The sequence below is a fragment of the Melanostigma gelatinosum genome, assembly GCF_949748355.1.
Source record: "Melanostigma gelatinosum genome assembly, chromosome: 11".
Classification (NCBI taxonomy): Eukaryota; Metazoa; Chordata; class Actinopteri; order Perciformes; family Zoarcidae; genus Melanostigma; species Melanostigma gelatinosum.
The window spans coordinates 22,277,734-22,300,637 of record NC_136644.1 but is presented as its reverse complement, the minus strand read 5'-3'; the positions used below and the strand labels follow the sequence as shown (position 1 = coordinate 22,300,637).

Below are 22,904 nucleotides of genomic sequence, written 5' to 3'. Positions count from 1 at the left end.
TGTGAAATGTTCCTCAATCCCCCAAAACATGTGGTGTCTGCAATGTAGTTGGTTTGCCCACCTCAGATTTTTTTCTTTTCATTTTTTTATTTTATCTCTACCCTCTGTTTATAAACATGGAAAGAACAAGATGGTTGAAAAACACGGATAATGGATCTGTGAAATAGCAGGAACACACGGGCAACAAATTAATGAAAACAGATCCTCCACACGAGGGCACTGTTGTGATATTAAACATCCAGAGAGACCGGCACACACAGTAATTCTAACACAGTCACAGTAGGCCATTTAATGCACTCTGTTACTGAAATATCTTGTAAAACATTAACTCACTGCCTGCGCTGATACTTGAAGAAAACATATTTTTTCAATTTCGGTCCTATAGTTACAGAGGGTGGAAAGACATATGCAAACACTTGCATGATATAATGAAAGCATGTGTAGTCAGCCTGCAATACATATTAGTACTTCCTTTGTTAGAGCTTTTGTTATCAGAGAAGTGTTGATTTAACTGCATGATTAGGCAACGAGACAATAGTGGGTGGTGCTGTTGTGTTATGGTGTATTGCAAGATGTTTTTTGTCACCTGACCTCATCTCTTATGACCACGTGTGACTTACAGGGAAATAAATTTCCCTCGTATTTTTATATGTTGTATTTTATATTTTCAAGCCTCTGTTGTACAGCCACATTTTGATCATTTGTAGCCTCGTAAGTTTCATGTTGCTGTTCCAGTGATCAAATCACATATAAGAATGACAGTGCCCATGAGGAAGACCCAAACTATCCTTTATTAACACAGGCGTGACAAATTATCCATTTGTCACTTAGTTTAGGATGCATATTGGTGCAAGCTTTAATGGGAACAAAAAAGAGAACTAACTGATACAGATGCACACACAACTGTACTATTAGGCTACTATTACAAAAATGTAAATGTTCATAAACCTGCATCTCATTCATTCTTTTTAGTTTGAGGATTCAGAACGTGACACCAGCTTAAGTTTGATTGGTCGTTTTGGCATCAGCAGGCCCTGGATGTCCATCTCTAAGGGGATCTGACAGGAAATTACATGTGAAGAGAAAAGAGTTGTGAACAAAGTCAACAATGTATGAAACATACAAACAGCTGGCTGTATCACAAAGGGTAAAAAAGGCTTCAAGGCCTTTGCAACACCCTGATTGGCTATCTTTGGCATTATATAAGCCTCAATATCTCAATAAAACTAGCAATAAATACAATTTGGACAGCAATACACATACGCCATAAAAGATGATTATTCATTCACCATGAAAAAGGCAACAACAATCAGTGTGGTCTCACCTCAGTCTCCTTACACACAGAGAAGCTGAACCTCTGCAGGATCTCCACCATTGCTAGTTTCATCATCACCAGAGCAAATCGCATCCCGATGCAGTTCCTTGGTCCTGCCCCAAAAGGCATGTACGTGTAGGGATCAATAGTCTCCTTGTTTTCCTTGCTGAACCTGAGGATGCATGCACACACACACACACACACGCACCATGTAACAATAACAGAAATTAAGAAATTGCCTGCAGCGTTAAGGTCCTTACTGCTGCACTTTTGGTGAACCTCATCATATGAATCCTTTCTATACCTCTCAGGTTTGAACTCCTCGGGCTCGGGCCACAGACTAGCATCCCGGTGCAGCGACCATGTTGGTACCATGACAACCATATCTTTTTGAATCACAAGACCATTTATCTCCACAGTCGCCTTGGCCACACGCTCCAGACGTGGGGCAATGGGGTACAATCGGAGAGACTCGTTGATGGCGCTGTCTAGATACTCCATCTGCATGAGAGCCTGGTACTCAACGGGACCCTAACACAGAGACACTCTGTTCAATTGGGCAAAGTTATGAGTTACCAGAATCCCAGAGGGAATACATTGATGGTGGATGGAGGTACTGAGGTTAAAAAAACACTGTTACCGTCCTTTATAGGTTTAGATCAGAAGACTGATTCCCACTCCCAACGCACCTTGTCCGGGAAGGTGGAGTCGACCTCCTCCTGCAGCTGTTTCATGACATGAGGGTTCTTCGCCAGATTGTAGGCCAAGAAGGTGAGAGAGCTGCTGGTTGTTTCGTAGCCAGCAAAGAGGAAAATCATTGCTTGAGAAAGGATCTCATGATCGCTTAAACCTGGGGAGATAGCAAGGATAGATTTAGAATAGCTTTTAGTTGGGCTTTTATGTGTGTGTAGATACCGTAACGTACATTGCTGTGTATGTGTGTGTGTGTCACCTTTATTTGGGTCGTTATTACTGAGGTCATTGTTTTTCTGGGAGTCAATCATCAACTGAAGGAAATCCACTCGACTCTAAAAGCAGTATGAGAATAACTGTGATTGTAGTTCTGCATCTGCTGATGCAAAGAGATGTGGACGCACAGGCACAGACAGTCATACCTTTTGCTGGCTGCACTCTCGGTTAGACTTGATCTTCTCCAGCGCGGCGTAAAAGAAGTCTGTCACAGACGTAGGGAAAAGGGAAAACTCCATCTTGTCAAGAATTGGACCCATAAAGGGAAAGCAAGCTGGAATCAAGCAGAAAGCAACACACTTATCAAGGACACAGGGCAGACCGTGACTGTAAACATTCACAACACAGATATTTTTGGATTACCAGCTAGATGGACAACATTATAAATAGTTGCATTTCATAAAATGATGTATGTACCAACAATAAGGAAGAGAGGGCTAAAAAGGTCAAACTTCAGCATCTTCTTGATGTTAGTGACAAAAGGGTCCGAGGGGTTGTTGAGCGAGTCTATGTCGACACTGAAGGCTGTGCTGGCTACTACATCCATACTGTAGGGTCCAAAGAACCTAAAGGGACAACAAGAAGCGTTCACTTCATACAGTCTCTGGAATAAGTTGAAATGATTGGTGTTATGTGTCCTTACTCTTTCAGCTCTAAGGGTTCATCTTTGGCTGCCTTCTTTTTCATGCTGCTGGTCAGGTTAGCAGAGTGGTGCTTCATTATGCTAAACATCTGTGTACACACACAACACATCATAAGGATTTGGGCTCTAAATAAGCTCGGAGGCCGTTTTGCTCTGTGCCCTCTGCAGTCCACTCACTGGCTCGATTGAGGAGGTTTAAACTGATATTCTGTAATCCAATTCAAATAGAACTAACACGACACTAACTTTTTATTACTATCGTTGAGGTTTTAATAATTACTTTGCTGAAGCAACACGCCTGTTAATATTCCAGCTTGTTATAGGCTGCATTATTGTGCACTTGACACTGAAGCAGGAACCTGTTCCTATCGAAATCTGCAGACACTTTGATGCTAAACTTCCAATTGATTTGACTGATGATTTCTTCTGTTCTTAACTTCTGTCGCTCCGAGAGATCTTTGTCACTTTCCGCTCTTTCGCTTGTCAGTGTGGTTGAACCGTTGAACAGCGTTTTGTCCTCCATGTACAAAACATGACTTTTTTTTGCAAAACCTTCATACACAATTTGTAAAGAGGACTTTTTCCAACCTAGAAGCATGAAAGACAATTTTAAAAAACTCAGCAATCTGACTGACTGCATTTTTTCGAAGCATGTACTTTTTGTTATTGTTGTCAAATTAAAAAACAAGTCGTGCTTTTGATTGTACATTCTGTGTATTAATCTTAATAAACATTTGATCGCAAAAAGAAAAAGAATTCTGTTCAACATGCAATAAAAGGCAGAGGAGGCACAGAGCAGGAGGGGGCTGTACCTCCTTCAGTCTTCCTGAGGTGAAGGAGGGCGAGAGGACGCTGCGGATCCTCCTCCACTGGTCATCCTCAGCGATAGACACAGCATCGTACAGTTGTCCGTTCAGGCGGAAGTTCTGTAACAGAGAATCACATACTGATGAGGAGAGTTCAAGCAATCACGAGTGTCTGAATGTGTTATGAAGTTAGTTTGCTTACTCTGCGGTTGGTGAAGAGAGAGTAACACTCCTTTATCAGCACAGCTTTTATCATAGCAGGATCTGTGATGCACAGCACGGGCTGACGGCCATCAAAAATGCTAAATAAGATAAGAATTGAACAGAAAAATAACGAAACACCAGGTGAGCTTGTTATGCAGACATATCAATCGACCTTGTAAAACAGGTACCACTATATACAGAGAGACTTTATATGCAGAAACACACTACAACATGCAGACTTACCCCCATACCTTTCCATATTTATTGAAGCAATCTGTGTCAAAGTTCATGAATCCCTGTGTACAAGAAAAATAATATACAGATCATGAAATATTTGTAGTATGGACATTTTCTAATTAAATATGTCAATATGTAGGACTGGAGTCGCTACGATGCATATTAATGGTCAAATGTTTACTCAATTATCCCAACATCTTCACTTCAAAGCTGTTATCCTTTTATTAAATAACAATACAATTAAATATCATTGAACACAGACAGATCACAGAATGGAAAAAGGGAAAATGTGACGATTCATTGTCAAAATGTAATGACAAAATTGTCATACTTTCTCTTTTATACATAAAGAAATTGGATTCTGAAAAAGCTACAGTTCTTTCCTAGCTTAAACCTGTGAAATTCATTCCATGGGAATTATTTTTCTGTTAAATATTTTGTTGTATTTTGTTATTAAAGAGAGGTCAGTGGATTATCCTGAGTAAACAGCACATTGTTTCTGAAAAGCGGCTTTTCAAGAAACTGTTGAAACAATGATGTAAACTTTTGTGAGTGCGACACATTAACATATCTGTCAAGAGATCCAAACTCTACAACAACAACTCTGATGATACGTGTACACTGTTAAAACTTCAAGGCAGATTTCTTCACGTGGTCATAAATAACTACAGGGTCATTCCATTCTCACAATACGAGTTTCAAAAAGAGTCAGGTCTTGCTCAACATAATGCCTCACCTTTTTCCCCACGTTGTTAGCTTGCATTACTCACCTTGCTAAGCCTGTAGATCTATTATGTACTACTTCTAAAAAACATGTTTACCAACCTTTCTATATGCCAGCATGGTGCCAAAAAAAGGGACTGGTTTGGGACCAGGAACGCCCATTTTCTTAAATGTTCCAAATGTCCAGCAGGAATACCTGTAAAACAAAACAAAACAAAAAAAACAGAAAGAAGAGAAGAGATTTTTTATCACACAGACAAATAAACACGGTACAAATACCTGTTACAAGTATACTTAAACACTTACACAAAGACCAATGTGATGAGAGCCACCAGAAGGGTCCAGGTCTCAGCGGAGAAAAAGAGGGAGAAGCCCATCTCTGCAGGTGTTCTCTTCTTTCAATGGTCGCACAAGCTCCACTAACACCTCAAATCACGAACCATCAGTTTTTATCTGCAGCACTTCCATTGCGTGCGAGTAAGGGAAGTGTGTGAGAGTTGAGCCAATAGGAAGTCGGGAGTGTCATGTGAATCATTGACAGAAAGAGACCAAGCAGCATTCATCATTGTCTGACTCTGCAATTTTGGAACCTAACTTATTATATTGCTTGTGTTAAGAAAGATAGGACTCACGCAAAGTCCATGATAGCACCTTAAAGTAATATGTAATATATTCTTAATTTACTTAATTTAATTTTACTTAATTTAAAAGTCATTTTAATTTCTTCTTGGCTCCCCCTATATTTTCTGCTATAAGTGAACAAAATAAAACACCACTCAATAAACACACGTTTTCCTAAATGAATGTAGATACATGTACTCAGGTGTGTTATTGTCACATTTTTTTATTTAAATATATTTATTCACAATGTGTGCTCACACAAAGACATGTCCAGGCACGTCCAGGCACATGTAGACGTCAGAAACTCAAGCACCATGCACAAGAGTGGAAGTGGCTCAAGTGCTTTGCCACACAGTGAAAAGAAGCCACACCTCCTGGACATTCAGTCAGAGCTCAGTGCAAAACTGAGGTCAGTCCAACTTGGCCGAGCAAGAGAGAGCAATGGACCATCTTCCTTTCTTCTCAGTTGAAACATGGATTCTACTGATCACATTTGTCTGCCTTTTTGTCATGTAAGGTTGATTTAAAAAAAAAATAATAATAATTTGTACTTAAGGTGACATTACTGCACCAAATCACCCAAGTTTATGCTTGAATGTAAAGTGTTTGACTGACACTATGTGACTTTAAAAACATGATCTTCTGCTTTGCTGTTCTTCACAGATATGGCAACTGGACTCATGGAATATTTGAGAAGTTGGGGATCCCAGGTCCCAAGCCGTACATTTACTGGGGCACAATTGGCAGGAACCACCTAGTATGTAAATCTTTATAAATCCTTTTTTTTTTATATTTCAATGAGTGAATGATTAGTGATGATGATTATGTATTCTCTGTTACAAGGTTTACTACGAGGATGACAACCTAAGTGCAAAGAAGTATGGGAGAGTATGGGGGTGAGTCTATAAAGCTTTTAACAGTGTAGAGCTTACTTATTATTTCATATGTATTTATTTACTTCGAACATGTGCCAAATACGTTTAAAAAAAAGAATATGAAATAAAATGAACCGTATAGCAAAATGTCAATGAACAAATTGTCAATAACAAGAAGCATCAGTGAAAACAAACCAAGCTAGGCCCATGATAGATTATAAACTGTTAAAAAGCAAAATATAACCAAACCGTTGAATCTACATTATTGCACAAAGGAAATATTGATGTTGAACAGTTTCATTAATGTTGCACGAGTGAATTGTCTGTTTCTACTGAAGCAGTGTTGATCGTTAAGTGTGACAGCAGAAGGAAGGAAAGGCGCTCCGGTTTGTCTCCTTCATACCACGAGTGAAGCAGCCTCTCTTTATAAAGCCTGCATGTAATTGACTAACAGATTTCATGTCATATTTCATATCATGTTTTAGTTGCTCTTTTTGTAGTCCTCCTTCGTTGTAGTTTCGCCATGACAGACCTACGTCTTCATAATTACGTCGCATCATAATTACGTAGCTTAGTGAAAGTGTAGTCGGATTCTCCAAACACAACGTTGTCTTTTCCTAACTCCTCATGAATTCTCCTTCACATCTTTCCTTGACCGCCTCTTTTCCATAGAGGTCAAAGAAAAGTGGTTAGGAATAGACGTTAGGAGGTCATGTTTTGGACATTTCCACCGCGGCCTAGATATAAGAACTGAGCCAAGAGCTACCAACAGCTTTTGACCGTTGAACCTCTCACTTGGTTGCTTACGTAAGCACTGTTATTAATGGCAGCAAATACTATCTCCTGCTGCAATGACAAGAGTTGTACACTGAATTCCAATATGTAAATGTGTGTTTGTGTACTTGTCCAGACTGTATGAGTTCAGGAGGCCCATGCTGGTTGTGATGGACCCTGACATGCTGAAAACCATCCTGGTGAAGGAGTGCTTCACTTACTTTACCAACCGGAGGGTGAGCAGAACTCACAGGATTAACAATGAATAGTAACAAAAGACTCTTCAAAGTAGTACAAGCATTTCAATTATTTTTTCCTGAATAAGAATAGTATTATTCTCTCAATACTGTCCGACTCCCGTACCCGGTCTGTGGCCTTCAGTGCCAATAACTGCCAATTCATTCCTAAAAATCTTCAAAACTACCATTACCGCCTCCATCAACCAATCCATGTCTGTCCAAAATGTCATCACTTAATCATCTTATCCTATTAGACATTTGTGTGAAAAAGGGTTGATTTCCCAAAGCAGCAATAAATAAAGGAACATCACTTTGTGCAATAGTGTGGCTCTTTTAAGCATTTTGAACAGTCTTTGCACAACGATTAAGCACTGTGACACAGAGGAATGAACGATATATGAGGCTGTGGCTATACACAGACAATACTGAGTTTTTTCAAGGGTACTGCTATGAACAGCTTTTCCACATATAAGTACAATTTTAAACCTACAAAAACATGTGTACTGACCACTTTGCCCCTTTAGAATCTACGTCTGAATGGGGAACTATATGACACCGTGTCTGTAGCCGAGGATGATCAATGGAGACGGATTCGTAACGTCCTCACACCCTCCTTCACCTCTGGCCGTATAAAAGAGGTAAAAGTTGACAATTTTCTTAACTTCAACTCATATTTGGGTAAATTCTTGGTTAAATCTTCACCTTTTATTCTGCAAATTTTGCATTTCCTTTGTCTAAGATGTTTAGCATCATGAAACATCATTCCAGCAAACTGACAGCCAGCCTGCAGTCCAAGGCGCACAATAATGAAGTTATTACTGTAAAAGAGTGAGTAATACAATATGAGTTGTTAATAACTGATCGTTGTTTTTTTTGCAACCTGCAGCTTTTTAATGACAGAACACTACCCAACATGGCCACATGAAAACCATGTGTAAATTACTTTCAGAGGTATTGGGAGGCGGATTTCGTTACCTTTGGATGGAGCCAGGCTAGCTGTATCCCTTTGTTTTCAGTATTTGTAGACAACTGTAGCTTCATATTTACAATACAGACATAAATGAGTGGTATCAACCTTCTCTGCCAGAAAGCGAAAATGTTGGTTTCCAAAAATGTTGAACTATTCCTTTAACAAATTAAAACACAAAGAAGCATTTGTCATCTAATTTGAAATATTTGACTGAAGATCTATCGTGCCAACTGTCGTTTCAAAACGTCCCTGTCCGAAGCGAAGTTAGATCACAGTTGAGAAAACCAAGAAGTTCATTATTTTAATGCCTTTCATCATATTTGTGTATATTCCAGTGTATGCTGTTATTTCAGCTTTCTATTAGTGGCAGACTAGCAGTAAGATTAGTGACAAACCTTCATTGCCCTATAATATGAAACGTGTAGAGTCTGGAAAGAGATGTTAAGATTAAAAGTTCTGTTTTAAAATAATAACGTGTGATTAAAGGTCGACTATTCTGAGCCAGACCCTGATCATCGAGTCCCCACTCTCGAGGCAAATATGCTCTAAGTCTGATATTGTATAAACAATACTATTTGAAGTGTTTCCTTGGCGCGGTACCATTTCCTATCCTTTGATTAAGAAATTATTGTTGCAAACATGATGTCACTGCATTGTCTGTAACTACGCAAACTGGATAGAATCTGGTTGAAACTGATCGATGGTTCATGGAATGTTTGTATTGCAGCTTCTTTGGAGCTTACAGTATGGATGTGATGACGAGCTGTGCATTCAGCGTGGATGTGGACTCAATCAACAATCCCTCAAGTCCCCTCATCATCCATGCTTCCAAGTTGTTGAGAGTCTCCATATCTGTCATCCTTCTCCAAGGTACATCACCGCTTTTCCATGACGCCTTTCTTTTCTTTACATTGATGTAAAACAGCTTTGTTTAGTGACTAAAATCACAATTGTTGACGCCTGCTTTCTTCTCAGGGTTTTTCCCTGTACTCCTTCCTCTCTTGGAGCTGCTGGGTGTGTCCTTGTTCTCCAAGACCTCTACTGCTTTCTTTAAAACGCTTCTGGAGAAGATCAGAGCCGAGCGCAATGGGAGCTCAGACCAGGTCTGCACAACATACATGGGTGACTAGGGGTGGGCAATATGGATCAAATCTTCTATGTCTAATCTCATGTCACGATAGAGTTCTATTGAATATCACAATAATTGAACCTTTTCCAGAAGTTCAGTAACAGATGACAAAACTCATCTCAAGATCCATTTTATAGCGGTTGTGGAGCTTTTAACCATAATAAATAACATAAGAATAACAAGATGGGCATGATTTCGGTTTAATATTCCAGTGTAACAAACAGAAAAATCCTGTGAATCCAAATATTCCCAAAAGTCCAATGCTCATACATTTGCAACATGGAGTCAAATCTCTGTCAACTGTCCCACTGCACACCCGTACTCACAAATCCACATGATGACAACATGCACACTACTTATCTGACCCTTTTCCAGAATTCTGCAGATATCCTTCAACATATGATCAACTCTCAGACTGCTAATGCATCCAGTAAAGAAAAGCAGAATAAGGGTAATTACTCAGTGGCGTCACACTCGTACAGAAGCACAAATGTACACTCACATGTGTTCACACCAAAGGTTTTGACACTTCCTTTCATTTCCCTCCCTGTTCATATACATCTCGCCTGTCCTGACAGGTCTTACTGACCATGAGATCTTATCCCAAGCCACAATGTTTGTGATTGCTGGTTACGAGACGAGTGCCACCACTCTCGTTTTCTTGGCCTATAATTTGGCAAGAAATCCGGAAGTCATGAAACGCCTGCAAGAGGAGATCGACTCTACTTTCCCTAATAAGGTAAACCAGACGTTTGTGGTACGGAAGTCATTCTCTGCATTTCATTTCATTGATGAAACTACAGTATTTAAAATCTGATCTGTGTTTAATCAAACCGTGATTTGTAACTCTATACTAGGGTGCAGTCCAATATGAAGATCTGATGCAGATGGAGTACCTAGACAGTGTTGTCAATGAGAGTCTGAGGTAATGAGCATTTTCTTGTGCTAGTTGGTGCTAACATGCTAACAATGAAGACATGTACATGCTAATGTTTAGCAGGCAATGTTCACCACATATTTTAGCGTGTTAGCATGCTAATTATATATTTGCTAATTAGCACTAAAGTTTAAGAACAGCTGAGGTCGATGGGAATGCCATGAGTTTAGCAGATGTTTGATCAAAAAACCAAAGTCATGAACAAAACAAAACATTTGACCTGATAATAGCTTTAAAAGAAAAGTCATGGGATCACCAAAATTATTAGAATTCATCCTCGGGGCGACATACATGTCTTCACCAAATTCCATGACAATCCATCTGATATTTGTCACGGTATTTTAGTCTGGACCAGAACATTGCCATCCCGAGAATCATGCCAGTCAGAGTTGCAAAAACCAACAACAAGGGCTCAAGACCAGTCATTGAAACTATAGCAACACAAATACTAGGGCAATGAAAACAGTGTTTCAAGAATACACAACAAGTTGAAGTATTGAATATTTACTCCGCTATTTTAAAATAGTCTTGTTTTGTCGATAGGCTCTACCCTCCAGCTGGACGTATTGACCGAGTTGCAAAAGAAACGGTCAAGATCAGTGGAATCACAATCCCAAAGGACATGATGGTCGTGATTCCAGTCTACGCTCTTCACCGCGACCCTGAGCTGTGGCCAGAGCCAGAGGACTTCACACCTGACAGGTTACTACCACAGTGTATGTGTGCACTGTGTGTACTGTAAATGTGTGGATATGTGTGTACTGTCAAACTTTACTCAAGGATTAAGTTTGTAACAACGCACAAATTTACGAGTACAAATGATATTTCTTTGGTCACCCAAACAGCTTTGAACGTTTCACAATGACTGAATCACTCGTGTCAGTGAGCTACAATACATATGGGAATGATTTATTATTTTAAAAAGTGGTGCATGCATTACTAAAATGAATTTCATAATTTTGTTAATCTTTTGTAGAGTCCATGAAATAAAATGTGTGTAAATAAAATAAATGAATAAAATGACATCTTATTTTCCTTGTTGCTGCATTGGTGTTTTTCAGGTTTAGTAAGCAGAACAAGCAGAGCATCAACCCGTACACTTACCTGCCATTTGGGCACGGGCCAAGGAACTGTTTGGGGATGCGATTTGCTCTGGTGATGGTTAAACTGGCCTTGGTGGAAGTTTTGCAGAACTACAGCTTCTCCGTCTGCGGGGAGACAGAGGTGATTATATTTAAATGCACTCTTAGGTAGACATCGGCTCCATGGTTGTTTTTACACAAGACACTTGACAAGCTAGATTTGTCATAAGAGAGATCACAAGTTTTGATTTAGTGAATTTGTCCATTCCACAGATCCCTTTGACGATGGATCCTAAAAGCCTCGTTGGACCCCTAAATCCAATCAAACTAAAGGTGGGGACACGTTCAATCCCCTCAGGAAATGAGGACATGTCCAACTAGGATGTACCCGGAGAGAGATGTCTCTCAAGGCTGGATTATCCTCAAAATGTACAATTTTAGTCACTGAAAATGCTCGTTAAAGTTTATTCCTATAACTTTTCAATCTGTAGCAGAAGTTTGTAATCTGACCTGAATCCAAACAGACACAGTGATAGTCAATCATGTTGAGTTTTGAACAAGAACACGACGGGGATTTATAAGTGCATCGGACGGTTTTGAAAATCAAAACACCAATGAGTAACGCTTTGGGTAATGATCCAAATATGTTGCCTTCCAAATTTGGTGGAGATTATAAGAAACGATGATGAGATTAGATGAAAAAGATTTGTATAAACTGTCAAAATTGCAGGAAATTGCAGATGTCAAGACGACACGAGGACATGAATGAATATGTTTTGTGTTATATCTAAATGATCAAAGTGATTGTATCATAGTTATGTGGAGCATAGTCAGTAAACTGTGACATTTAAAAACAATCCCATAAAGGACACCCCATGAGTACATGGAAACAAGTAGAGACCTGCCAACCAACCCCGAGGCCGGTCGAGCTGTTAAGTGATCCTGCTCATTACTGAGCCACTTGACACAGAGAGGGTAACAACACGAGTTACAGAGTAACAGAACAGAATCCAGAGCACACCTTTGTATATGCTTGATGACCAGAAAGACCCTCAGCTCCTTTAAATCAAGATTGAAGACTTTTTTGTTTGCTGCTGCCTTTAATTGAATCAGATTCAAGGATATGAATCCATTTCTGGATTTTACTACTGCTATATTTTATTTTACACTGCTTACAACGCTCCTTTTCTTTTGCCTTATGTTTTGATGTTTTTAATGGTTTTATGTGACGCGCTTTGAATTGCCTTGTTGAAATGTGCTATACAAATAAACTTGCCTTGCCTAATCATGCGATGCAACGGCATCTATAAATACTTTGATAAATGATCAGTTTACCACGACTTCAGTTGTCTATGTGATGACTCAAGGTGTATGAAGTTGAACTTTGTTTCTTTCATCCTTTCCTCATTAGAGGGTTGTTTTTCCTGGGGGGGTTTATTCTCTGCAGCGAGGGTTGAAAAGGACAATGGCTGATGAATCTTGTACACACTGTAAAACCCCTTGAATAAAATTGACTGCGTTACATAATGTTTTCTCCATGATTTCATTGTCCATGGAGGAGCACAACACCTCCGTGGAACAATGAAAACACTGTTCAACAGTATTTATTACCGGACTTTTGGATTAGAGTACAAAACATATAAAAAAAGATTGAAGTTGTGATTAAAAGTTAATAGACGTTGGTAGACAAAGCTCATTGGGGGAGTTGTCCAAGAGTCTTGAAATGGCCACCTGTCAAGAGTAGGTAAGGCATGTTTCACTAGGCCAAATGTGAGGAAGCGATAACACAGCAGAGTGATACTCATATGGCAGATATGCACAAGCATGTGACTCAAAGAAACTTTCACAGCATTACTGCAGTCACTCAGGAGAAACAAGACAACAAATATATTTGAATTAAATATATTTTTCCTTACATTAGGACTCAAAGGGTTGTTATGTCTCAGTAATGTTTTCTATTGTATTATAAAACACATCAACATGGCTCTTTGACAAACATGTTTTATTTTCATAGATCTGAACCATGACCAGGGTTCACAGTATGTTTAATCAAACCAATGCCACATTTGGTCATTGCACAATCTGATTCCATATATGGACCCAGTATCGGCTTTGAGATAGTCATGGCATTCAAATTGATCCCAGCAGCTTTACAAAAACCTGCCAAGTGAAAAGTAAACAAAAAGCAGGTACAAATTGTCTTCATAATAGATCCGTTTAATGCTTCAGAGAAGTGTTGAGAGAGAGGCTTGAGGAGAAGTCCCTGTGAGCAGGTGTCAAAGATAAAACGAGGCACGGAAATCTCTTTCCCAGCTCTTATCTATTTGCTCCTTTCTCCTACTTTCTTCTTTCCTCTGTCCTTTCCCTCCTCTCTCCTCTCTCCTCTTAGATGGTGCTTTCACTGCATCACGATCCCTGGGTTGGAAGTGAGTCACTTTGGCTCTCTTCACGTGTCCAAAGCCCAGGCCTGTCTGGTCTCTCTTCAGCACAGTTGGCACTGGCTGTTGAGGCCCCTCTCCCTCTGGCCCCAGTCCTGAACCCGGTTTCCAGCCACAACGAACCATCATCTTGTAGCTGTTGCTGGAGGGGGGGAGGCAGTAGTAGGGGGTGGGCGGAGCCCGCCGCAGACTGAACTGATGGAGAGTGGAGGACACATGTGATGACAGGCTGCTGCTGTACTCGTTACGACACACAGCACACCACTGAGCCGGGGGGGCACTGGGGACAACCAGAAGAAGAGACGACGTCAGTGAGAGGAGAAATATTAAAGGAACAGATTCACAGATTTAAAGTCCGTCTGGAAACAACAGTGAGGTGCCCACATGTGCAGAAGTTAACACAGTATTTGTTTGCTGCAAGATGTCAGTGATGATGTTCTGTCTAAACAGTTATACTGAAGTTAAGCTACTATGAGGCTTCAGCAGTTTGAGTCTTTCGTCTGAAATACTATGAATACTATGAAGATTAGTATGTAGTGTATACTGTGTAGAATTTGTATGCAGTATGCTTTTGGGAAACAGCTTGTGACTGACGTCGCTCTCACTCTTAATTTTGTTGCCGGGTGTGACTAATTACAACTCTATCATTCTTATTGCTACATGAAGTCCTGTGGCCACGTTGTTGTTCTCCTCATAGCTCCGCCCACCTCAGTCAACCTGAGCAGAGGTGAAATAACTGCAATACCTGTGTCTTTAATGTTCTTTCACCGGTGATTCATTCTATCAAATGAACTGTTTTGTGAAACCAGTTTCCTTGTTACTCACGCTTCCAGTCAACTGTAAAATTGTAGTCACATTTCTCGAATAACCTAATTTAGCTGAACATTATCAAAACTGTTATATCAGCCGATGTATTTTACCCATTTCTTTCGAACTCAAATATCGATGTTTCAGCAGAAATCTGGCTCTTCTATGTTGGTTTAACATTTAGTGTATTGCTGTGGTGGACAGAGGGGCCTGCTGGTTTCAAATGAATAGATGAGACGGGGTTTGGCAAGTTTTAACACACAAAGTGGGATTTGGTCAATGTGGTTTGAACCGTATACAACTGAGAGTGTGCTAACCTGTAATCAGAGTGTGTGTCTCTCTGTGTACTTCTCCCAAAGCTCTCCAACTCCTCCAAAACCTCATTGTGTCCCGCTGGGGGTAAAAAGAGAAAGATATGAATGAGTTCAACTTCCACGTACAAACAAACAAAAAGACATTTTGAGTTTTGCATACCTTCCAGCGCCAGGTCTTTGGCATCCCTGCCCCGTGTATCCACCACTCCGACCCAGGCCGCTCCGCGTCGCAGCAGCAGCCTCACTGCAGCTCTCTGTCCGGACCAGCTTGCACACATCACCGCCGTCCAGAAGTAAGTATCCTGGAAGAGGAAGAGAAACTATCAGGACTTGAGACAAATAAAAATATTTCAAAAAATGAAAACACATTGAGCTGTAAGTATTGTACCTGGACGTTGATGTCAACCCCTTTTGAGAGAAGGTCTTTGAGGGCGGAGATGTCCCCTTCGTGGGCACAACGCAGCAACCTGAGCCCCAGGAGCTCCATGGTGCTTTCTGAGATGCTTGCCTGTCTTCTTGGGACCCTTTCACCACTAATCCCACTTTGACCGACATGTTCTGTTTGACCCTGCTGCAGCTCTGCAGCACTGACTCTCCTCCTCGCTCTTCTACTGGACTCTCTGATCCTCTGTTTAGGCTGATGCTCTCTGCCACAATCATTCCTGCCGATTGCACTTCTCCTTGATACATCTTGCCCTTTACCATCTTTAATTAAATTCTCATAGAACTGCCTGACTTCTTCCCCATTAAGTGCACTGCTCGTGTTAGAGCTCGATAGTTCGGTTGTTTCGAAGCTGAAAATATCCTGCCCGCTGGCAGGAGTAAAGCCTAAAGCAGCCATGAAGAGTGGTGTAGCTTCAGCAAGTTGGAAGCTTAACCAGTTCACTGTTACTTCAATGAAAGTCAGTCAGAATAGTAGTCTCTAGCTGCAATGCTCTAGCTATGGTAGCAAACTGTCCAACTGACAATAACGTTATTACAGTAAACTATGTAACGTGAGTTAGCTAGTAGCTAGTTTGCTTATTGTAAACATCCTTCCATACTTTAAATTGAGCCAAATACAGTTTGCAGTGAGTCAATGGATCTCTCAGAATACTACAACGGTTAACATCTAGCTAGTTACCTTTGTAGCCGTAAAAAAGAAGTTAACGTTAGCTAGCATACGTGTGAGCTAACATGGTTAGCGAGCTTAAGCCTAGCATTAGCATTCGCTTTAAGACACATACAAACATGCTAATTCAAGATGCGCGAGGGCTCTTTATTCAGTAACATTACCCAACATTAGGTCGCTTTAAAATCGTTATCCAGTTCATGTCAATAGTAACAGAACTGACTAATTTCTATTGATGTTACGAGATGCGCCGACGCTTCGAAGCGTGTGTCGAGTAATGGAGGGGGCGTTTCCTCGAAGCGCGTATCGAGGCTTGCTTCATTTAGGGGAGGAGCCAAGAATGATGACGTCCGAAGCCTCGCTGCCCGGCTGTACCACGTGACTTTTAAGGCACTTAGGCACTAATAAGGCTATTAGGCACTAATATGCCATCACTCATTTTCATTTCCACATTTATGTTTAAAATGAAAACGTCAATTTGAATAGCTTAGCATGATTATCACGCAATTGACAGACAGTGTTGATATTGGCATTTGTATCAGTTGACAAGGTAGGTTTGTGGCACGGCCTCCCTACTCACTGTTTAAATAAAAACATGAATAAATTAACCTGTGTATTGCTTGAATAGCTATTGAATGCACAATAAAGAGGTATGTTTATATGTGGCACGAGGCCCAGTTTAATATAAAACACAATTTGTATACAATATATACAGTCGGGGGTCCCTGCTCCATCTCTCTATCAGTTTGGGGGTCCTCGGCCTGAAAAACATTGAAGACCCCTGGTGTGATGTATATATGCGAGAGCAGCATACATTTTTGTCTCCCTCAAAGTTTTATTTCCCCACAACACTCATGTTGACGGCCTGTGTTCCTGCTCCTTAATTGATTCATTTTCAGATCATCTACCATCTTGTTCTTTCCAAAGATTATAATATACTGTATATATACTTTATGTTTTGCTTTTAGTATTTCTAGTTTTAGATCAATTAAATGCCCAGAAATTGTTCAATGAGGGGAAAAAAATATTCTGACATTTCGGGAGAGATAACTTAAAACAGATCAGCAAAATATTTATCTGCATGTTGGAACCGAGGGGAAAACCTGCGAGACCACTCCTTTATTTATCTATTCTCTTTTGACTGAAAGTAAATAAAATGATGCAGCTTACATGTTTACCTTTTACAAACACCGTTCATAAACCTCCTTACATGTGCCAGCAGGGTGAATAATTGTTTTATTCTTATGGCACTTTTCTAAACAGTTACAAAACGCCTGGTTACAGACATGGCTAAATAAAAAAAATTCAAAAAAATGAACCAAAACAAAGAGGGAGGAGCTACAAGGACTAAACCCTCATGCAGAGCTTTTGTATGAAGTGCTAATGTAGTGATGTAGAATAAAGTCCAGGTGTGAAGCTGGCAGAAAACAGCACAGAAGCTACAAATTGTTGGGATGGCAAAACAAAAGTAAAGGCTTGTAGTAGCATGAAAAAAAAAATCTGTGGTTTTGCACGTTTTGCTTGCTGCACTGAGGTGGCTGTTATACAGCGAGTGTGGAGTCTTAGATATCAGACCACCCTTAAAAGCACGATCCATGATCCAAATCTAAATGTATTTTTTGCAAAAAGCAGTAAAACATGCTGTTGAATAATAGCTGCAAACCGTGTTGCATAATGACAATAAACGATCCTTGAATCCATTTAATTCAATTATTTAAAGAAATTTAACATTTTACGACTCGCTGAACAAAGGCTTTTGTAGAAATACGAGTTAATATTCCTTAGAAGTGAAAAGTAATGAGTAAATAGACCTTGAAGCACTTGTAATGCTTCGTCTTTGTTGATACAGTGAGGTGTTGACTTCACAGAAATGCATGCTTTCTGTAAAAGGAAGGTTTTCTGTTTATTTATTTTTAAATGTAGAGCACTTTGAGCTACATAGTCTGTATGAAATGTGCAATATAAATAAGGATTATTGTTGTTGATTGACCACTGGTCGATAATTTAAAGCCGTGTTTTGAATTCTATTCTATTCGACAACGGATAACATCGATGTTCTTCTTTAATTTACCAAAAAAAAAACCACACAACCTAATCATTTGACATTTTAGTGTTCGTGGCAGCCTAAATCTGCCTACTATAGCTTATTTTGGTTTCTTACTCTTGATCAAATGTGAATAATCAGAGTCCGAGTCTATACCGACAAACATGCAAAACCACCGCCGCCATCATTCAAATGCAACAAGTTCCTCGGAGTCCACGGTCTCGACAGCATGGAACTAGTGGTATTTAGTGATGTGTCTGTTTCTGTCTCCGGTCTGTGTAAAGGTCTGTCCACAGCGGGGGCAGGAGTACGGCCTCTCCCCCGTGTGTATCCTCATGTGAACGTTGAGTTTGTCTTTGCTGATAAAGCGCTTGTTGCAGCAGGTGCACGCGTACGGTTTATCGCCCGTGTGATAGCGCTGGTGCATCTTCAGCTCCGTCATGCGACCGTAAGTCCTGCCGCACTCGGGACACTCGTAGCTGGGCCGCACCTCCATGTGCTGCCTGCTGTGCAGCCGCAGCCCGCTGGACGACCTGAAGCTCTTGCTGCACTGCAGACACTGGAAGGGCTTCTCGCCCGTGTGGATGTGGACGTGCAACTTGAGGCTGGCGGCCGACGGGAAGCCGTTGCCGCAGATGGAGCAGAGGTGAGGTCTCTCCCCCGAGTGGATGCTCAGGTGCTTCTCCATCTTGTTCTTGTTGAGGAAAGTCCTGCCGCAGACGGGGCAGTTCATCGGCTGCTCTCCGTCGTGTGAGCTCATGTGGTCCGTCAGCTCAATCAGTGTTGAGAAAGCGGCGTCGCACCGAGTGCACGAGTACGGCCTCTCCTTCTTGAACTTCCTGTGTTTGAAGCGGTGCTGCTCGAGCTCCTCCTTCTCCTCAAAGGTCTCGATACAACAGGTGCACTGGTGCGGCCTTTCCTCCGTATGAGTCCGCAGGTGATACTTCAAAGCCGTTAACTGCAGAAAGACGGCGTCACAGTGCGGACACCTCGATTCCCGTCTGTCGTGGACCATCACGTGCCTCTTGTAGTGGGACAGCTTGACGAAGCGTTTGCGGCACAAGGAACAGTAATACTGCTGCCCTTGGTGGCCTTGCTCGTGCTTCTTCAGAGCGTACTCCACCTTAAACTTCTTCCCACAGGTGTTGCAGGCGTAAGACTTCTCATGAACCCCCATGTGCGTCTCCAGACCTTCTGGACTACTGAAGGTTTCGTTACACTTCGGGCAAGTCCCGTTGTTTTCTTTTACATGGATCTCCAGGTGTTTGTTGAGGTCTTCTGGGAAGGCGAAATCCTTCTGACAATCGGGGCACGTGTAAGCCTCCCCGTTTGTGGCTTTGCGATGGGTCACTATGTGCCTTTTCAGGTGATACATTCGACCGAATACTTTGCCGCAGTCGCTGCAGACGAGGCTCCGAGGGCTGGACCGGACTTTGTTGTGTAATTTGAGATGACTCACAAGTGCAGCCTTCTCCTTGAACTGTTTGTCGCACGCGAGACACGTCAGACCTTCAACCGCATGAGTCTTCTTGTGCGCTTTCAGCTCCAGCCAGCTCCCTAAACTTTTCCCGCATTTCTCGCAGATGTACTGGCCCAAGCCGTGCTGCTTCCTCAGGTGCCGGGTCATGTGGTAGGACTGGCTGAAGGCCGTAGCGCACACCGGGCAGCTGAACGGTTTCTCCTTCGTGTGCGTCCTCATGTGTCGGGCGAGTTTGTTCGGCCCTCTGAAGCGCCTGCCGACGCAGATGGGACAGAAATGGCCTTTTGTTTTGGCAACTTTTTCTTTCAGACTGTCTTCATCTTGAGATTTACCTCCGTCAGTGTCCTTCTCTTCCATCTTAACATCAACTTTAGACTCTTTATCTTGAGAATCCCCATTATCATCCCCGCTATCGTCGTCATTATCCGTGTGACGTGATTGGACTGTTCCTCTGCTTTTCGCTCGGTCACTTTGCTGAGAACTCGGCCCCTCTGCCTGGGTCGAGCGGTCTTCGCCGTGTGACACGACGTGACTGCAGAACGCATCGTTGCCAGTGAATTCTTCGTGACAGTCGGCACGGGATAGAACTCGCGACGCGTGCGCCCTCTTGTGACTTTGCAGCCCCGCAAAGCTCTCCAGACTTTTCCCACATGTGGGGCAGACGTACTGGCCCGCGCCGTGCTTCTTCCTCATGTGCCGGGTCATGTGGTAGGACTGGCTGAATGTCATGACGCACACGGGGCAGCGGAACGGTTTCTCCTTCGTGTGCGTCCTCATGTGTCTGGCGAGCTTGTTTGCGTCCCGGAAGCGCGTGCCAATACAGATAGGACAGTAGGGGCCTTTGAGTTTGGACGGGTAAAAGTCCTCATCTTCATCATCTTCTTCTTCATCATCATCACATTCACTAGCATTGTCGCAGGCTTCCTCCTCCATCCTCTGTGATGACGACGACAAGGCTCCATTATTATCAGTACCTGCTTTATCGCAGGCTTCATTGTCACTCTTAGACACGTCATCATCTTCACAATAATGTCGCTTATTGTTGCTGTAACTGTCTTTGTATCTCGATGATCTTGTCGGGGTTTTAGTCCAGCGTGGTTTTGCGGGGGTTTTCGGCCTTTCCTCCCCGCGCCGAGGCCGACCTCTTTTGCGTTTTATTTGAACAGGAGGGTCTAAATCGTCTCCGATGTCCACACTGACCTCGTGAAAACCAAACAGTTCGGGTTCATTTAAAGCAGATTCAACCTCTTTACCAATGACCAATGCCTTGCCCAAAGTCAGAGTTTCCCTCTCCAACAGCAGCCTCTCTCGGAGTTGCGGGCAGTTTGTTTTCTCAATCAGCTGATCCAGAATAAGCTCGTCTTGTAAGTCTCCATAGCTGCAAGGCCGCAGCAGTTCTTCCAGCGCGGACACAAAAAGATCGACGGTCTCTCCGGGCATCTGAGCCCTCTGATGGAACTGAAGGCGGCGCGTCCGAGAGCCGTGATCGGCGCAGAAGTAAACCGTCAGCGAGGAGATGGCTGCCGCGTAGGTGGTTTCCCTCGGGATGAGTGTTGTGAAGATACGCTGGCCCTCTAGGCCAAGGCAGTTCTGTAAGAGCACACGCCTACTGGAGTCCACGAGCTTGTTCTCACCGAGCGCCTCGACGTAGTGTTCGAACGCTTTACGCCACTTGTGCCAAAACATCGTCGGCTCACCGGGGACAGGTAAGAAAGGTGGCGGTGGGGAGAGGATTATCAGCAGCGGCTCTGGCAGATGCTCCGAGGAGAAGTCCTGTTTTGTCACCTCCGCATCGACCTCGACAGTCACTTCACCCATTGTTAGTGTTGGGTTTGTTTTCACTGAGGTCAGTTCTTCTTTGAATTAAGATGAAACCCTCTTTGTTCTGTGTTCAGGCTCCTGATGTTTCATCCCACCCAGGAGACCTGTGAAAGAAACAAACAAGTTAGTTTCAGGTTCGGTTCAGGTTCGCTAAAACCAATGCAGTCTAACACACCGGTGCGTCTGTAGATCCACATTCATGAAGGTTATGGCGTTTCTATTAATTTGTCCACTCCATTCATATTGAAATATGGGAATTCCTCCTTAGTTTCTTTCATTTGGGTTAATAAATGGTAAACAGTCTAATATTCCATGAGGCTGAGACACAAATTCAAGTGTTTAAGGTTTCATGGATCTTTTGTTGTCATTATGCAACACAGGGAGGCACAATGAAATTCAGTTGTAGCCTATTGTTAACACAACAAACACAGTAGTACGTTCCTGTAGTGGAGTTTCTCAATTTACATATTAACAATTATCTTGGCAGATACTATTTCGTTACAAATTCAACATGAGGAAAATATTGTCCATCAACTTTGACTGTGTGTGAGCAACAAGCGTCATGATGTAAACACAGAGTGCAGCTTGATCCAGGATGAGTGCTGGAACCAGGTCTGTGTACCGATGTGTCAGTCACCGACCTGTTGCTTTCATCCGTCTTATTTTGTCTGTTATTTTGGCATAAGACAGCCAGCAGTAGGCTGGGTAGTGGAGTAGCTTTAGGTCCTATAGCTGGGTTAGCTTAGCTTCCATCTCGGCTCTCAAAAAAGTAGCAAAGCTTCACGGGAGCTACCGGCCGCAGCTCTCAGCTAAAAAATTGTCCAGATTGTAGTTTGTGCGATTTATTTAGAAAGCAAAGTGACACGTAAAGTACACGATGGGACAGTCTTCTGACTGGGAAAACTACATTGAATTATATGAATTGAATATGAATATTATACGACTTTATACCTCTACACCACTACAGAGAAATATTATACCTCACTCACACATATCTTAAGAATTGTATTACCTTCCAAATTAAGATTTTGCACACAAAGCATATAAACAACAGAATATAAAATATGATCCATTGTTACAGATCTGGCAGACTAAACGACCAAAGTATATAAAGCAGTTAAAATTGGCTTCATCTTGAACAACGGCAACATTGAAGCACCACATATGAACACATCAATGATTATGATCCAGTAATACAATAATATAACACTGGGAGTATCAAGTACTTTTACCTTTGATCTTTAAAGTACATTTTGCTGCTAATACTTCTGTACTTTTACTTTTGCATGCAGGGCTTTTTTATGTCATGGCATATTTGTTTACTGTGGTATTGTAAATTAAATGAATAATTACTGTCTATATCAC

At 41.8% G+C, this 22,904-nt stretch overlaps 3 protein-coding genes and 1 pseudogene across 4 annotated transcripts; 1 reads left to right on the top strand and 3 right to left on the bottom strand.

Annotated features, from left to right (window-relative positions):
• Positions 1-968: 968 nt before the first annotated feature.
• LOC306785055 (cytochrome P450 3A40-like) lies at positions 969-5,274 on the bottom strand (the record flags this gene model as incomplete). Its single annotated transcript, XM_079279279.1, has 13 exons — positions 969-1,058; positions 1,325-1,487; positions 1,620-1,846; positions 2,005-2,165; positions 2,268-2,343; positions 2,431-2,558; positions 2,702-2,850; positions 2,928-3,016; positions 3,740-3,853; positions 3,936-4,035; positions 4,181-4,233; positions 5,000-5,093; positions 5,204-5,274. The coding sequence occupies 13 exons, from the start codon at positions 5,272-5,274 to the stop codon at positions 969-971; spliced, it is 1,515 nt and encodes a 504-aa protein (XP_079135405.1).
• Positions 5,275-5,928: 654 nt separating this feature from the next.
• Positions 5,929-11,905, top strand: LOC306785054 (cytochrome P450 3A30-like; annotated as a pseudogene). The gene is made up of 14 exons: positions 5,929-6,030; positions 6,182-6,275; positions 6,362-6,414; positions 7,304-7,435; positions 7,931-8,044; positions 8,146-8,234; positions 9,104-9,246; positions 9,352-9,479; positions 9,881-9,956; positions 10,084-10,244; positions 10,363-10,430; positions 10,986-11,144; positions 11,504-11,666; positions 11,798-11,905. The product of its transcript is annotated as a cytochrome P450 3A30-like (transcript).
• Positions 11,906-13,461: 1,556 nt separating this feature from the next.
• Positions 13,462-16,454, bottom strand: gpank1 (G patch domain and ankyrin repeats 1). The gene is made up of 4 exons (XM_079278533.1): positions 15,472-16,454; positions 15,244-15,385; positions 15,087-15,162; positions 13,462-14,242 (listed from the first exon to the last, which is right to left on the bottom strand). Exons 1-4 carry the CDS (start codon positions 15,922-15,924, stop codon positions 13,801-13,803), a joined length of 1,113 nt encoding a protein of 370 aa, XP_079134659.1. The 5' UTR covers positions 15,925-16,454; the 3' UTR covers positions 13,462-13,800.
• Positions 16,455-16,916: 462 nt separating this feature from the next.
• On the bottom strand, positions 16,917-21,539 carry LOC306784983 (uncharacterized protein). The gene has a single exon (XM_079279197.1). The coding sequence runs from the start codon at positions 21,534-21,536 to the stop codon at positions 18,474-18,476; it is 3,063 nt and encodes a 1,020-aa protein (XP_079135323.1). The 5' UTR covers positions 21,537-21,539; the 3' UTR covers positions 16,917-18,473.
• Between the last annotated feature and the right edge of the window lie 1,365 nt (positions 21,540-22,904).

What these genes read in the sequence shown, in the direction of transcription:
- LOC306784983 (XM_079279197.1), bottom strand. Translation starts at nt 21,536, where the DNA reads ATGGGTGAAGTGACTGTCGAGGTCGATGCGGAGGTGACAAAACAGGAC.
- gpank1 (XM_079278533.1), bottom strand. Translation starts at nt 15,924, where the DNA reads ATGGCTGCTTTAGGCTTTACTCCTGCCAGCGGGCAGGATATTTTCAGC. An exon ending in CAAAGACCTGGCGCTGGAAG is followed by an intron (nt 15,163 to 15,243) that starts GTATGCAAAACT and finishes TTTTACCCCCAG; the next exon opens with CGGGACACAATGAGGTTTTG. An exon ending in GACACACACTCTGATTACAG is followed by an intron (nt 14,243 to 15,086) that starts GTTAGCACACTC and finishes GGTTGTCCCCAG; the next exon opens with TGCCCCCCCGGCTCAGTGGT.